Consider the following 17,931-nt stretch of genomic DNA (forward strand, 5'->3'; position numbering starts at 1 on the left):
TCCGGGAAAATGGCCGCCGGAATCTCGAGAGATGAGATCTCAGCGCTGAAATCTCATCTCCCGAGATTCCGGCGGCCATTTTCCCGGAGTCAGTCATACTGGAACTAACTCCGGGAAAATGGCCGCCGGAATCTCGAGAGATGAGATCTCAGCGCTGAAATCTCATCTCCCGAGATTCCGGCGGCCATTTTCCCGGAATTAGTCATACTGGAACGCATGGAAGAACTGCCGGGGGGCTCTGGTCTTTCACAATATGTCGCCAGAGCCCCCCGCAGCACCGGAGCCTTCAGCATCACCCGGGGCAGCAGCGGACAACCCCGGCAGTGGCGGCGGACGACAGCGGCGGCAGGCGGTAGCGGCGGCGGACACCCCCTCCTCCCAGCCTGTAATGGTAAGCGGTATATCCGCTTTGTTAGACGCACCCACATTTCCCCCCCAAATTTGGGGGAAATAAAGTGCGTCTTACAAAGCGGAAAATACGGTATTTAATTATTTTCTACTAAGTTAGAGAACCCAGTAAATAATGGTAAGGAATAATATTGTATTTCATATATTAAAAAAGCTACACAAGCAAATCCCCTTTGAGACCAGGGTTGAAAGTTTTAGTAATAATATATATATTAAAAGCTTTATATTAAAAACTCGCAATGTTATAATTCTTTAATAAAAGAGTAGATATTTTCAGTGATACAGCTGTTGTTATGTAGAGAGCCAGTTATAGTATTGGGGATATTATTATAGTTGGAGCAGGTTACAGATCCAGTGAATCTCTATAGCCCCAGTGGCCACGATGCAGCTTGGGAACAACCTTTGTGCGCCCTCCACCATGTTAAGATTTCCTGAAATGTTCAATGATTTTGCCTAGTCCTCATCTTTCACTGATATGAATGTCTTGTCTTATAGGGATCATATGACTGGCACTATTTGATGGTTAATGCTTGATATTTGTGCTATTTTGCCAACACTACTGTAAGGGAACTACATTGGCATATCTGTGCCATCATTTTGGCAACTGGTGTGGTCCTTGTGTGAAAATAATCTGCTGTGAGTACTACAATATGGAATAGTTTGTAGTCAAGAGCACCGGGTATCCACAAAACACAGTATTGTGTTGAGATTACAGTCAGGGTTTGTGTTGCAGGAAGAGGGATGGAGCAAAAATGGGGCTTACATGTGGAATGGGTTCCTATGTGTCCACGATTGAGGCTCCTACACACAGCTAGTGATTGTTTTGGCCCCCAAAATGCGGTTTGGCAGCAACATCTCCTGTATGGAGGTACAACGACCTACTATACGGCTGTACCACGGTCGAGCTCATTGAGCAAAGCAGAGTGAACTCTGAAGATCTCTTGCCTGGTGGGAGACTGGTCTATGGACGACTTCTCACTCATCTTCTCTTTGTTTTCTAGTCCAGAGGACCTAAAATCTCAGAACATAGCAGAGATACAGTTTGATATAATTCATCAGATTCCATCATTATTCCACTAGGCAAATTACAGAAAAATACATATACAGTTTTAGCTGCTAAAATAACTGATTCTGTTGTATATACTAATAATTTTGTGAATTATTTTACGGAAGTACAATATAGCTTTAATTCCTCAAGGACATAGAGATAATTCATCGAGTAACACATTTATCTAGATAGTCTGTCCAGAGCAGAGAAGCTGTTAAAGGGAATCTGTCACCCCAAAAATGGCCTATAAACTAAGGCCACCGGCATCAGGGGCTTATCTGCAGCATTCTGTAATGCTGTAGATAAGCCCCCGATGTAACCTGAAAGATAAGAAAAACAGGTTATATTATACTCACCCAGGGGCGGTCCCGCTGCGGTCCGATGGGCGTCGCGGTCCGGTCCGGTGCCTCCCATCTTCATATGATGACGACCTCTTCTTTGCTTTCTGCCACGGCTCCTGCGCAGGCGTACTGATTTGCCCTGATGAGCAGGTGCTGGGCCCTCAATAGTGCAGACAGAGTACGCCTGCGCAGGAGCCGCGGCAAGAAGACAAGAAGAGGACTTGATCTTATGAAGATGGGAGACTCCGCACCCGGACCACGACGCCCATCGGACCAGACCGCAGCGGGACCGCCCCTGGGTGAGTATAATATAACCTGTTTTTCTTATCTTTCAGGATACATCGGGGGGCTTATCTACAGCATTACAGAATGCCCCTGATGCTGGAGGCCTTAGTTTATAGGCCATTTTTGGGGTGACAGGTTCACCCATAGTACCTGGAACCAAAGAAAGTATCTTCTCCTCCCATATGAGGGCATTGTAGTATTTAGCTGTCATAAGTATACTATTATATTATATTTTTTTCTGTTGTCTATGTGCTAATATTTAGGAAATTGGAACAATTCTGGACATTCGTCATATTTCACATTGGACATATAGAGCCTTGGCTGTACTCACTTCTTTTTAAACAGTTTTCGGAATGAGCTTCTGAAGCCGCCCTTCTGGTCTGATCTAGGATGATGGTCACTGAAAGATGTTTGCTCCGTTTCGTCCTTATGGTAAAATCTTGCATTTCCATCCATGTGGATATCCTTAAGAGAAAAGCAGATGACAGGTTAACTATTGTGATTTCAGTTCTAGTAATAAGATTTAAAATTAACTGTTATTCAGCATCACAATTAAAAAAAATCTCAGTTTTTTTCTATTTATTCTAAGAAAAGCATGACCCAGGGTGAAGTGAATTCCAGTGATGTGATACTTACTAAGCTGCTTGTTGCTATTTCAATAAAACAGTGATTTATCATCAAGAGATTATCACTAGAGGACTAGTTCTGATGCCATATAGACTTACTCCTTTGTGAACCCTGCCCCCACCAATGATTAGTAGCTTTCTGCCTATGCACAGCGTACAAAGAAAGCTGCCAATCAGTGGTGTGGTCGGGGTTATACAGAGCTCAGCATTCAGAAAACTGGTAGATCCACAGCAGTATAAATAGTGATTTTATCAAACCTACAGCAAGCAACCCAGTAAGTGATAAATCACTGGAATCAGGGTCTCTTCTCCTATATAATGCTTCTTTCAGCTAACAAAGCAAAAACCTGGTGATAGATTATCTTTAAAAATACATAATCACTTTCTCATTTACATTTAGCCCTTGAACAAACACTTAACACAGACTATGATATCTAGTTATCTAATATTCTAAGATAAATAGGATTGGCCTTGTTTTGCAGAAACTCTAGTTTATTGGCTGTGTCTGGCATTGCAGCTCTACCTTATTCAAAGCTGAGCTGAAATGCCAACGACATCCCATGGATAAAAGTAGAACTGTATGTGAAATAAACAAAATAGTTTGTATTAGTTTTACAATTGTGAACGTTGAGAATAGTCCATGGAGTTTCACCTATGATAAAACTCAAAACTCATGTGAAAAAGAACTGTAAGATTTCTTCCGCTACGATGTGTGAGCGAGCACGCCTTATTGAATCTCAAAGGGGTTTTCTAAATATTGCCAGTTATCTCCTTTCCATAGGATTGTGAATAACTTGCTGATGGCTGGGGGTCCAACTCCTGTGACCCTCAGTGATGCCAAGAAAGGGATTCTGCAGAGCCTGATCATAAATGAATCAGTCCGCGTCCCTGACCACCACTTCATTCACTGTTCTTGGGACTGCCAGATACAGCAGGGCGCTGTACTCGGCTTTATCTAGCAGTTCCACAGACAATGAAGGAGAAGGGATTACTTGGGATTTTGGGAAAACCCCCATTTCATATTAGACTGTACTATGATAATGTAGTAGACGATGTCAAGTTCTTACAAAACACTGTGCCACATCATGTGTATTGCACATAGTAGATAAAATCTGGAAGCTTCTTTATTATAACTGGTAAAAAACAGATGCAGCATTGATGCGAAAAAATGAATGATATTAGCAGCACCTAACCATTATGGGCATAGTCATTGTTAGTATTTACTTTGGTCCTTTTATCCTTTTAATAGTTTAGTGTATGTATAGAGAAGATGGTGTTGCTTGGAGAAGAGCGACATGGGTCAAATGTGCCTACTTGTTCCAAAAAAGAATTCCCAGGATATTGGTCTAAAGTAAGCTGATTATAAGGACGAGAAAAATGCCTGACAAGTCCAGCAAGATGAACCACATTTAGCCTCTTCAAGACATATAATGCATCTTCTGCCTGCCCAATCTGGACTGTACCACAATGATACATTTGGTGCATCTTCTGCCCACCTAGTCTAGCTTGTGCCACTATGAACAATTTAGTGTTGGTGCATCTTCTGCCCACCTAGTCTAGCTTGTGCCACTATGAACAATTTAGTGTTGGTGCATCTTCTGCCCACCTAGTCTAGTTTGTGCCACTATGAACAATTTAGTGTTGGTGCATCTTCTGCCCACCTAGTCTAGCTTGTGCCACTATGAACAATTTAGTGTTGGTGCATCTTCTGCCCACCTAGTCTAGCTTGTGCCACTATGAACAATTTAGTGTTGGTGCATCTTCTGCCCACCTAGTCTAGTTTGTGCCACTATGAACAATTTAGTGGATCAATCAATTAGACAGCTTGGTCTATTTTTAAGTCTAGGTTTAAAACTAATAATAAATCTGTCTAAATGTTCTCAAAATGACTAAGTCATGAAATCACTCACCTCTAGTAAAGACCTACTTTCCACTTGTGGTCTCTGTGAAATGTAGAAGGGCCTGTGGGAGTTGTGGGTTGAAGCTGACAGACCATGAGATTGGATACCTCGATCCTGCTTGAACTGCATCCTATTGGCATGGGTACTTCTGGTGCTGTACAACCTGGTAGTCACTGTCTCATGATTTCGAGGGAACTCCTTGAGTGATCGGCTCAGTTGCTTGTTCTTTGCATGAATACCTTCGTGTCTGTAACTACTGTTGCTCACCGGTGACATACAACTCCTTGGCAACGGTTGATGAGAATGGTCTGTTCGGTTGGACTCAAGTGTGAAATTGATTGGCCTTAAAAAACAAATATCAAGGCTGGACTCTGAGGACCCTGCTGAACATGACTCATAAAGAGTCCTATTAGGGAAGGTTTCTTCTTCATATGGAGTCGAAATTCCTATTATTTCACCACCATATTCAAATTCTTCATAGTTGCGGGCAAAGTTTCCTTCAGGTAGAATATTGGATGAAGTTCTCATCGATCTTTCAACATCAAGCATTGCATCCACAGAATTACTTTCATATTCCATTTCAGGGATAGACTGTAGAGGGATGGAATTTGCCTCTTGATCATTCCCAATGAATGTCATTGGTGCTGTGATGTTCTCTGGCCTTTCATGCTTCTTTCCCTCAACTTCCCAATCAGATGCCTTTAATGGTTGGATGGTGTCCAGCGGAGTCTGTCTGCTCTTCTTCATATGAGGAACTAGATGCCTTAAAAATATAAACATGAATAACTGCTTCAATTACAGTGTGTATGATATAAACCTGAAAACTTAAAGGGGATCTGTCACTGGGTCAATAGTGGCCAGTTGTTATCTTACTTTATTCCCACTGCTCCCCTGAATATTCCATTATTATGTTTATTTAAATAAAAATACAACATACAGTACTCAACGAAGCAGCGGGAATAAAATAAGAGCAAAAACTGTCCACTTTTGACCCAGAAACAGATCCTCTTCAAAGGTGTTTTCCTGCCCAAGACTTTTATCAACCATCCACAGAATAAGAGATAAATATCTGTTTATTATGGAGCCCAAAACTGGAACCGCCAGCAATCATGAGAATATTACTCCTCACTTTGTTTGGGAGTAAATGAAGCAGTATGTTAGCTGTCATTCCATTCAGTGTCTATGGGACAAATGGATCGCCCCCCTAAGGCAGTGGGGTACTCGGTACCGGGTCCTTCGGTTCTCAAAGGGGATGTCACGGTGGCAGACCCGGTCCATGGCCCTCGGGAGGTCCGTTGAAAAAGGGGAAAAGTCTTTAAAGGGATAATGTTCGTGACTCCACCTGTGGTATTTGGTCAGGGTGACCGAGGCTGCTTAGGGGTCCGCTGGGGTGATGTTATGGCAGCTGGATGGTATACCTTCCCACAGGTGAAGTATGTCCCCAGGGCTTCCCAGTGTGTGGAGGGTGGATGGTGTGAGGCGCAGTGAAGAACGAGGACACAAGGTTGCAGTCTCTTTACCTTTACTGAAGGCTTCAGCTTCCACAGTCCAGAGCACCAGATCACAGGTCAGGCAGAGTCCGGCCGGTCTGAAGGCAAATCCAGAGTCCCCTTATCCAGGTGGAAATCAGTAGCCTTCCTCTAGCGCCTGAGTGTTGTAGTACCTCCCTGCTGTGCGTTTCGGTAAGGTCCTTACAACTGTTGTAGATGTTCTAGATGTTATGTCTCTTTCTCTCTCTGTCCCCCTGATGGATAGGATAGGACAAACCCATATGATTGATGGCCTGAGGCTTTTTACCGGGACTCTATCACGCCCCGGCCCCCACAGTTGCCACTGTGCCTCCTGGGTATAAGGTCGGGCAACTAATATGGAACTAGCTGTCCTGCTGGTCTCTGGAGCCAGGCTTGGAGACGATGACTCCCTTCGTGTTCCGGCTACCGGCTCCTGCATCTCAGAAAGGAGGCAGCCTTTTACAGGGCAGAACTCATTCTGGTTTCCTCTCCTTTTTGCTATGACCTCGTTTCTCACTCTCTGCAACACAATTCCCTTCAATGTCTCTTTCTTTGGATGCTGCCGCATTGGTAAGCAGGTGCAGCTCCGTGTCCTTCTGTCTAGGCCTCTCACAGGATCCCACCCCTGTCAGGGGCCCACTACCTGAGTGGAGCTCAGAAAGCAGCTCACTGGGTGAAGCCCAGCTCGCTTCTGCCTGACTGACTGTCCAGCCCACCAGTTTTACCTATTTGTGAAGAGTGCCCTAATAAATAGGATATGAGCATAGCTCCCCCTGGCGGACTGGAGTGTGAAGTGTGTTGTGTGGTTTGTGATACCTGGTAAAATGATCTCCTTTATTGCCTTCAGACGTAACATCACTCCCCCTGGTGGAAGAATGACATTACTGCAACGACCAGGACCCTGGGGCGCCGCACTAACAGAGACGGCGGAGTACAGCACATATATCAGCACATATAGACATGACCAGCATAGTAAGATGGAACCAGGAATCAGGGTCCCCACCCCATGGTCGGTGGAGGTCCCAGAAGTGGAACCCCCAGCAATCAAACATTTATCACGTATCCCATGGGCAGCTGATAAGTGTCTTCGTTTAAAAATCAGCTTTAAATGTTTTGTTTGTTGGGTATAACAAAGAATATACTGTAAGAGAGAGATCTGCAAGGAGACACTGTATGTACGGTACTTATTTTATTAAAGATTAAAGGTGTTTTCTGGGCAAATTATATTGATGTACTATCTTTAGGATTTTTAAAAACAGATAGTGTCTGCATGCCATCCATTTTTATTAACACATGTACTGAGTTTACTGGGTGAGTATGATACAAAGAATAGATCAGAGTAATGCATTCTGTGATTTAGGGTTCCCTCACATCAGCGTATTAAAAATCGCTCCAATGTTCATCCTAAAAACTTGGTCAAGTGTCATGCGTGTGTCATGCATATGCCACTCTGTATGTCATACGAGTGCAATGGAGGTGTACAATTTTTTCCTTACCTAGCATCTGTATGACATGCGAATGCAATCCGTGTGCTAAGCTTGATAAAGAACAAACGTGTTCGAAAGGCGTCACTTGCTCTTGTTCAGTGTCTACCATTTTTTTTAATTGTTTTTGGATGGAATAAAGATTACACTGACAATTTTATCAGAAACTTTTTTATAATGCTCTATGTAAATTAAAGCTAGCTTACAAAACTAATAAAGCAATATGATATAAAGATATAGAGAGATAATAGAAAGATGTTAGATATATAATAGATGGATAATAGAACATTTCACAAGCCCCCTACATATAATAAGCTTGTACCCTTTAAAGTGAACCTGTCAGCAGGATTGTGCACAGTAACCTACACACAATGTCAGGTCAGCGCCGTTATACTGAGTACAATGATACCTTGGTTGATGAAATCCATTTTGTGGTTGTTGTTTAATCTTTATTGTCAGTATTTAGTTAATGATATGCTCGTGCCCCGGGGCGTCCTGAGAGGGGTCTTCTTGTGATGCTCTGATTATATATTCATCTGTTATGCTTATGACAGGTCACTGATCCCTCACTGACCTGCCCCTTATCTTACATATTGTATATCCTATTGTTTTGAAAAAAAAAATTACATTAATCATGCAGGTGACGGCGGCGCCTGCGCTGTAGCATGATCGGATCTATAATATCCATATATTCATTTTATTTAGTTATATAAATTTAAGAAAAAACATTTCTTCTTAAAAATGGCGCCGGCCGTGCCTGCACAGTAGAATAATTCAGACCATTATAGATGCTACTGTGAGGGCGCCACCGTGGGTGCCATTTTGCTAGAGGAAAAATAATTTGTCTCCACCAAGATGGCGTTGGTTCTGATAAATGCCACTGCAAGGGTGCCACAGGTGCCATTTTGGTGGAGACAATTTTTTTTATCCTCTAGCAAAATGGCACCGCTGGTGGTGCCTGCGCAGTAGCATCTATTGCAGTTCAAATTATGTTACTGCGCAGACGCGGCTGGTACCATTTTGAGGGAAAAAAAATTCTCAACAAATTTATATCACTAAATAAAATAAAATATGGATATTATAGATCCAATCATGCTACAGCAAATGCGCCACCGCCGACACCTGCATGATGAATATGAATTTGTTTTTTCAAAACAGACACTGCTCAAGAAAATAACACTTAAACAACAGAACACTTAAACAACAGAATATAACTCCAAGTAAACCAAACTTCTCTGAAATCACACTGTCCACTTAGGAAACAACACTGTTTGACAATCAATTTCACATGTTTTTGTGCAAATGGAATAGACAACAGATAGAAATTATTGGCAATTATCAAGACACACTCAACAAAGGAGTGATTCTGCAGGTGGGGACCACAGACCACATCTCGGTTCCAATGCTTTCTGGCTGATGTTTTGGTCACTCTTGAATGTTGGTTGTGCCTTCACACTCGTGGTAGCATGAGACGGACTCTACAACCCACACAAGTGGCTCAGGTAGTGCAGCTCATCCAGGATGGCACATCAATGCGAGCTGTGACAAGAAGGTTTGCTGTGTCTGTCAGCGTAGTGTCCAGAGGCTGGAGGCACTACCAAGAGACAGGCGAGTACACCAGGAGATGTGGTGGGGGCTATAGGAAGGCAACAACCCAGCAGCAGGACCACTACCTCAGCCTTTGTGCAAGGAGGAACAGGAGGAGCACTGCCAGAGCCCTGCAAAATGACCTCCAGCAGGCCACAATTGGGCATGTGTCTGGTTAGAAACCGACTCCATGAGAATGGTCTGAGTGCCCAACGTCCACAAATGGGGGTTGTGCTCACAGCCCAACACCATACAGGATGCTTGGCATTTGCCATAGAACACCAGGATCGGCAAACTCACCACTGGCGCCCTGTGCTCTTCACAGATGAAAGCAGGTTCACACTGAGCACGTGTGACAGATGTGACAGTCTGGAGACGCCGTGGAGAGTGATCTGCTGCCTGCAACGTCCTTCAGCATGACTGGTTTGGCAGTGGGTCAGTAATGGTGTGGAGGGGCATTTTTTTGGAGGGCCGCACAGCCCTCCATGTGCTCACCAGAGGTAGCCTGACTGCCATTGGGTACTGAGATGAGATCCTTAGTCCCCTTGTGAGACTATATGCTGGTGCGGTTGGCCCTGGGTTCCTCCTAATGCAGGACAATACCAGACTTCATGTGGCTGAAGTGTGTCAGCAGTTCCTACAAGATGAAGACATTGAAGCTATGGACTGGCCCACCCGTTCCCCAGACCTGAATCTGGTTGAACACAATCTGGGACATCATGTCTCGCACCATCCACCAACGTCACATTGCACCACAGACTGTCCAGGAGTTGGCAGATGCTTTAGTCCAGGTCTGGGAAGAGATCCCTCAGGAGACCATCCGCCGCCTCATCAGAAGCATGCACAGGCATTGTATGGAGATCATACAGGCACGTGGAGGCCACAAACACACACTACTGAGCATCATTTCCTTGTTTTGAGGCATTTCCACTGAAGTTGGATCAACCTGTAATTTGATTCTCCACTTTGATTTTGAGTATCGTTCTAAATCCAGGCCTCCATTGGTCAATAAATTTGATTTCCATTGATGATTTTTGTGTGATTTTGCTGTCAGCACATTCAACTTTGTACAGAACAAAGTATTCAATGAGAATATTTAATTCATTCAGATTTAGGATGTGTTATTTGAGTGTTCCTTTATTTTTTTGAGCAGTGTATTATATTCAGTATGTAAAACAGGGGGCAGGTCACTGACAGATCTGTGACCTGTCAGAAGCCATGTAGATGAATATGTAAGCAGAGCACCATGTGAAGACACCCCACAGGCCGCCCCTGAGCACGAGAATCTCATTAATTGAAAAATACAAATAAAGATTAACCCCTTAACCCCAGGCTATTTTCCGTTTTTGCGTTTTCATTTCTCTTTCCCCTTCTTCCCAGAGCCATAACTTTTTTATTTTTCTGTCAATATGGCTATCTGAGAGCTTTTTTTTGCAGGACAAGTTTTACTTTTGAACAACACCATTGGTTTTAACATATCGTGTCCTGAAAAACAGGAAAAAAGATTCCAAGTGTGGTGAAATTGCAAAAAAAGTACAATTCCACAGTTGTCGTTTTTTTGTTTTGTTTTATTTATTTTTTTACCATGTTCACTAAATGCTAAAACTGACCTGTCATTATGAGTTCACAGACACCAAACATGTATAGGTTCTTTTTTAAGTGGTGAAAAAAATCCAAAATTTGTAAAAAAAAATAAAAATAAAATGGCGCCATTTATCAAGATTGATAGCGTCTCCATTTTTCGTGATCTGGGGCTGAATGAGGGCTTATTTTTTATGCGCCGAGCTGCAGTTTTTATTGATACAATTTTGGTGTAGATGTAATGCTTTGATCACTTGGCGAAAAAGCGAAATTCTTGCGTTTTTAATTTTTTTTTTCGTTACGCCATTTAGCAGTCGGGTTAATTATTTTTCTATATTGATAGATCAGGCAATTCTGAACGCGGCAATACCAAATATGTGTATATATGTTTTTAATTGTTTTATTTTTGAATGGGCCGAAAGGAGAGGGGTTTGAACTTTATATTTTTTTTATATTTTTAAAAGCCCTTTTCTTTTTATTTTCTGCCTGATTCAATAGTCTCCATGGGAGACTAGAAGCTGCAATACTTTGATCACTTCTGCTAAATACAGGCAATGATCAGATCACCTGTGTGCAGCAGAAATACTCTCTTGCTATGAGTGCCGACCACGAGGGGGGACGGAGTCACCAATGGGTGGGATTAGTGATGTGCTTTCTGTAAGCGTGAGTTAAATACTGCTGTCAGAGATTGACAGCCACATTTAACTAGTTAACAGTCACAGGTGGATCGCGATTCCACCCGTGGCTCTTGCGGGCACATGTCAGCTGTATAGATCAGCTGTCATGTGCCCAGAAAGGTGCGGTCTCAGCGCTGGAACCCACACCAAACAGGGGGAATCCAACATGGAGCACTTGACTTGATCTCCAGTCTAGGATGGGTTCATGAACACGTATCCACGGAAGGCCCAGGGCCCAGGAGAAGTGGATGTAAGAGATGTCTATTTTCAGTAAGCTAGGAGGACTAGACTGTTTTCTATATGTTGACTTTTGAATTTATGTGTTTGTTCTTTGGTTGGTCAAGAAAACATAGACTTTTGTTCATATAAGCCTGTAATATTGACTTTTAAGATAATGTTTGTTGTCAAAACTATGCAAATTGATTAAAAAGTCAAACAAAGCGAGTTAATCTCAACACATCTTCCAATGTCAACAGTTGTGAGCTATATAAATGGGATATGTCCCTAAATATACACATCCAAATATCCAAGACACCCAGACAGCCAAGAGATCCACAAATCCAATGAACCAGAGACTCTTTAAAAAAACCACAACCAGGAAGACTTTATAGAACAGCTCCAAGATCATGGCTCCATCATGAGGGACAGAGATTTGACATTCTACAGGGTGCCAGCTTAGGGGACCACAGCTCCGGCCATCACTAAGCCCATGGATACATTTGGGGAGTTCAGGATGTGGACCCATCGTTCACCTGAGCTCCATGAATATGTTTGGGAAAGCCAGGAATGGGACCCACTGGTCAGCTGGCTCCATGGAGCTGTTTGGAAAAGCCAGGATGTGACCCTCCGGTCACCTTGCCTTGTACCTGAATGGACTGTCAGCTTTCTAACCTTAGAGTAATGTTCAATCACCGCACACTCTTAATAGATGCTTGTGAAGACTTTATTATACAGGTGTGGATGCAGCGATAACACAATTCATGAATAAGGAATTGGTGCAGGGATAGAGAAAATGGTGAGGCGACAAGAACATAACGATTCGACCCTCATAGGGTCTTATTCATTTAGTCGCTGTTGGCAAAGTTCACTGAACGGTGTAAAAGATATCCTGCTTGCAAAAGGACACCTGAGTCCTAGGTAGGTCTTGGATTGTAGGCTATGAGGGTCGAAACGTTACGTTCTTGTTGACTCACCATTTTCTCTATCCCTGCACCAATTCCTTATTCATGAATTGTGTTATCGCTGCATCCACACCTGTATAATAGAGTCTTCACAAGCATCTATTAAGAGTGTGTGGTGATTAACCATTACTCTATTACGGGGATTGCCATCCCACTTCACCAGAACCTCGGATCTCAACAAGAGTGCTCGCCACACTACCTGTATAGCTTTCTAACCTTTTCATTACCTCCTCTCTGTGCTTTCCACAGGTTGGGTAGTCAGCCCTGCAAGCTCTTAAGTCACAGCTGCTCTTATCCCTGCGAATCAGCGAAAGATTGAGAATCTGTAATTTTGCACCATCTTGGGTATTTTGCTTGAACTGTTCTATGTGTTACTTGCCTGCTTTGTGGTTCAATAAAGTATTGCTACACTATTTTACTCTCAACCTGTGTTGTCTGAGTAGTATAATGCCCATGTTAGAAGGAGAGCGGATGTTCGGTTGGATGATACCTGGTCCATGTGGTTTTGGCTAGTGAACTAGAGCACCCGCTGACTCCCCATGTCTCCACATCATGATGGCAGCAAAAGGACACTACTCAGCCTGGTGAATCTGGGGGAGCAGCAGGGCATTAGTGTTCTCAGACACCGTCCAAGGCTCTACAAACAGAAAGGCACACAGACAGACAGGGCTGCCACTAGGAATTTCGGGTTCTCATACTGGCAAAATTTTCAGGGGCCCCCCTTGAAACTCCACCCAGGCTCCACCCCAACCCTGCCTCCACACCTCGAACCATCCACAGTCCCACCGCCCTCTTGAAAAATTTCCACTTCTGCACCACATCCTCACCAATCACACATTTACAGTTCCCATCACCACATAGATAATCAGCAGCTTTTGTTTTGGCCCAAAGATTTTTTAAATCCACCACCACAACAAGGTAGACTCTTCTGGCCGGACTCTACTGTAACTTACTAAACATTTGTTAAAATAGCCAATACAATTTAGGTATATTTTTATTTATTTTTCAATTTTTAAAATGACCAAGAATATCACATACAAGGGACAAATACCACCGTACCATGTCCAGACCACATATTACCACCACAGTGACTGAATAATATCACATACAAGGGACAAATACGACCTCACCATGTCCAGACCACATATTACCACCACATGATGACCAATAATACCACATACAAGGAACAAATACCTCCACACCATGACCAGTCACCATATTACCACCATATAGTGATCAAATAATACCAACTACAAGTAACAAAAACTGACACACCATGACCACCACAGTAACCGAATAATAGCAAACTCAAGGAATAAATACGGCCACACCAGGACCAGATCACATATTACCACAATATAGTGCCCGAATAGTACAATACTGATCATTAATTAAAAAAACACAATACTAATATCACCATAAATGCCATTATACACGGGAGATCTGTACATCATATACAGTGTCCGTGTACAGGTAAAACAGAGATCACCAGTGACATTTTACACAGGAGCTCTGTATATAGTGCCAGTGTACAGGTAATAGAGTGAACATTATACACAGGAGCTCTGTATATAGTGTCAGTGTACAGATAATACAGTGATCATCAGTAACATTATACACAGGAGCTCTTTATATAGTATACAGTGTATAGTGTTATGACCTGGTGGTCAGGACAATAATGGACCTGGTGGTTAAGAGCTCACGGAATGACCTGATATTTACTGATAATGTAGGACGAGCTCTGGGACGTGGGAACTCTGCTGACCGCAATCTCTAATCCTATCAAACACACTAGAAATAGCCGTGGATTGCTCCTAACGCTCCCTATGCAACTCGGCACAGCCTAAGGAACTAGCTAGCCCTGAAGATAGAAAAATAAAGCCTACCTTGCCTCAGAGAAATTCCCCAAAGGAAAAGGCAGCCCCCCACATATAATGACTGTGAGTAAAGATGAAAATACAAACACAGAGATGAAATAGATTTAGCAAAGTGAGGCCCGACTTACTGAACAGACTGAGGATAGGAAAGGTAGCTTTGCGGTCAGCACAAAAACCTACAAAAAGACCACGCAGAGGGCGCAAAAAGACCCTCCGCACCGACTCACGGTGCGGAGGCGCTCCCTCTGCGTCCCAGAGCTTCCAGCAAGCAAGACAACAATAAAAATAGCAAGCTGGACAGAAAAATAGCAAACCAGAGAAATACAAGCAGGCACTTAGCTTCTGCTGGGAAGATAGGTCACAGAACGATCCAGGAGTGAACTAGACCAATACTGGAACATTGACAGGTGGCATGGAGCAAAGATCTAAGTGGAGTTAAATAGAGCAGCCAGCTAACGAATTAACCTCGTCACCTGTGGAAGGAAACTCAGAAACACCCACCAGAGGAAGTCCATGGACAGAACCAGCCGAAGTACCATTCATGACCACAGGAGGGAGCCCGACAACAGAATTCACAACAGTATAGTGTCAGTGTGCAGGTAACACACTGACTCACCAGTGACATCTCTAGTTGAAGTTCTTTATCTTCGCTTTTCATCTTCATCCAGCGCACACCGCCATAACTTCTTCCAGCCAGGACTCGGGTGTGCTGACAGAAGCTCTGACACAGTGGAAAGACAGTGCTCCACAAGGTGAAGTCAGGATGACAGTGAAAGCCATACCAGAAAATATGACCGGACGGAAGTGTGGGTCTGACCAACTCTGGGACTTGGCAGAGGTGACCAAAGGTGTGACCATTGAAGACTGGGAAGCTCCAGGATTGGGGTCCGTCACTGTTAGAAATGGGGACCGCCTGTTCCAGGATGACCGATTGGGTGGTGGTGACTCCCATTCAGATGATGATACCAGCGGAAAAGAGTGCAGTAAGGCTGACTCAGGTACAAACGGCAAGGCTCCAGAAAACCTGATGCTGAGGACCTGGAGTGTGTGAAGTACTCTAAAGTCCCAAAGAACTGGGACAAAGCTAAGGTTAACACCGCTGAGACCAAAGAGAGGGTTGAAGATGACCGTGCTGAATCCAAGGGTGCAGAGGTGGAGGAAGCCACCAAAGGTTTGGGGCCTGAAGCAGATACCTTCTCGAGTGAGGGAAACTCAACCAAACCAGAGGATGGGAGAATCGAGTTAAGGAGGATCCAGGAGGCAATAGAAGCCCATTTGAAGAGGAGCTTCGGAGACAGGCAGCTGAGTGCCGAGTGGGAGCCTTGGAGAAAAAGGTGTCTGAGCTCAGAGGTCACCTGTCAACGTGGCAAATTGTGACCAAGGCCCTAAATTAGTTCTCATGCTTCGCACTGACGAGGGCCAACAGCCCGAAACACCGTGTCTGCGAATTGAGATACTGATTTGGCTTTTATCCTAAGTCATATTGCATGACTCGTTAAAGGGTTGATTGTGACTTGTAGAATCGCTACTTCCAACAGGTGGCGCTATAGAGTTTAAGTCCTCTTTTTTCTGAAGAGGCAATTTGCATATTATATTTCCCAGAGGAGCATTGCATGGCGAATAAGCCTCCTTACCTTGACAAGCCAGAGCTGGTATGTCACTCTCCATAAGGAGAAACGTTGCCCCTTTGACCCCAAGGCCTTAATGGAAGATGTGGAAGTCCTCAGAGAAGCTCTAAGAGGCCCTCTACAAGAGAAAGAGGTGGTGGTTGCAGACATACCGTGGCGGTGCCAGAGTGGTAACAAGGTGAAACCGCCAATGCCCATCCTGGCCAGGGGTCTGGAAGAGTGTAAAACGGAGGAAGAGTTGGTGCTAAAAGCAGAACAAGACAGTCACCTGGTTGTGGCAAATGTCTTGATGGAAAGGTCCATAGCAAAGCAGGCGCCGTCCGTCCATGAAGAGAGTGAGACCCCGCTCTTCAAGTGCATGATAGAGGTACCCGAAGACGTGCAAGACGCATGTACCAGTGAGGATGTGCATGAGGCCTTTAAAAAGGCAGTAGAAACATGTAGTGTGCATTGGGCACCAGAGACAAAACAGTTCGTGATACTGTCGACTAGGGAAGTCACAGTTCCTCCGAACGAAACAGATGATCCTGTTGAGAAATAAGGAAGCCACTCGACGTTTGGAGCAGGCCAAGAAAGCTCAAAGTCGACTGGGCTTTGTGGAAAACATCGTTCAAGTACCCAGAAATCTGGTGGGGAAAGTCATTGGAAGATTTGGGAAAGTGATGCAGGACCTGGTGAATAGATCCGGTGTGGCAAGAGTGAGGATTCCGGATTATGGCTAAGTCCAGGTAGCTGGTGAAGCTGGGATAGTTCCATTTGTCGTAATTGGCTCAGTAGAAAGCCTTAGGAACATTCTAATGCTTCTTGAATACAGGATGACATACCTGAGGGAGATAGAGTAGCTAAGACTGGACCGGCTGCAGATTAATAAACAGCTGCAGAATATAAGATGGCGACCACTTTCAACCCAGGGTATGGAGATACGAAAAGATACTCTAAAGAATAAAAGAGTTCAAAGTAGTGACTCCTCTGTTAGCTCAGGGCTGATTGACCCAGGCGGGAGACCCGGTAGCAGATGAAGTAGCGAAGAGTCAGATTCAGATCAGTCACTAGGCTCAACTGGACGGTGGACTCATGACCGCAACAACAGTGCGAGGCGGCCACGGAAAGAAAGGTCCCGTAAGGGGGTACACTTGGAAAGTGGGTTTCCTAAAAAGGGTATGGTCACACAAACAGATGGTGAGACAAAGGTTGAAGCCCAAGGCCGACCAACTGACCGCTGGGGCAGAGGATGATACCCCAAACCGACTGAGACGGTCCTTTCAACTTGTAGGGCAAGGTGACATGGGTACCTGGTCTCGGGACGCCTGGTTTATGTCAAGTGTTCAACCCCGAAAGTTTGAACAGAGGGAGAGGGTATGTGATGCAGGGTTATAGGATGTTTTGCCCCCAGCAGTTTGCTCCCAGTAGTTCACCCCCAGCAGTTCACCGCTGGGTACATATAGCCCCCGCACATTTTGTCCCTAGCATTTGGCACCCAGGATGATACTTACCTGTCGCAGCTGCAGCTCCTTGGGTCACGGAGTGCAGTCTAGCGGTTCCCCATGACGTCAGATTGAAACAGTTGATTTAACATGTCACAAAAGTGCAGCACTCTGTAAAGTGCTTTTGTGACATTTGGATTGATGACGGATGGGAATTCATGAACCACAAAGACAAATGGGGGTGAACTGCTGGGGGCGAAAAGTACCCGGGGGCGAACTGCTGGGGGCGAACATCCAAATCCCATGATGAAGTGACCCATGTTACAGCCAGGGGGTGCTGTGTATGCGCTTCAGGATGCACTTGGAGGCATA

At 44.3% G+C, this 17,931-nt stretch overlaps 1 protein-coding gene across 6 annotated transcripts in view; it reads right to left on the bottom strand.

Annotated features, from left to right (window-relative positions):
• Positions 1 to 488: 488 nt before the first annotated feature.
• ARHGEF33 (Rho guanine nucleotide exchange factor 33) overlaps positions 489 to 17,931 on the bottom strand; it is a 132,613-nt gene continuing 115,170 nt past the window's right edge. For 5 of the 6 annotated variants that reach the window (XM_069769054.1, XM_069769058.1, XM_069769056.1 and 2 more), the window contains 3 exons: positions 4,619 to 5,372; positions 2,414 to 2,547; positions 489 to 1,419 (listed from right to left, as the gene is read on the bottom strand). In XM_069769054.1, the coding sequence (XP_069625155.1) occupies positions 1,290 to 1,419; positions 2,414 to 2,547; positions 4,619 to 5,372 (1,018 nt within the window). In that variant the 3' untranslated portion in view covers positions 489 to 1,289. Of the gene's footprint in view, positions 1,427 to 2,413; positions 2,548 to 4,618; positions 5,373 to 17,931 lie in introns of all 6 variants that reach the window. The other variant, XM_069769057.1, reaches the window with a different exon arrangement.

The sequence above is a fragment of the Ranitomeya imitator genome, chromosome 5, assembly GCF_032444005.1.
Source record: "Ranitomeya imitator isolate aRanImi1 chromosome 5, aRanImi1.pri, whole genome shotgun sequence".
Classification (NCBI taxonomy): Eukaryota; Metazoa; Chordata; class Amphibia; order Anura; family Dendrobatidae; genus Ranitomeya; species Ranitomeya imitator.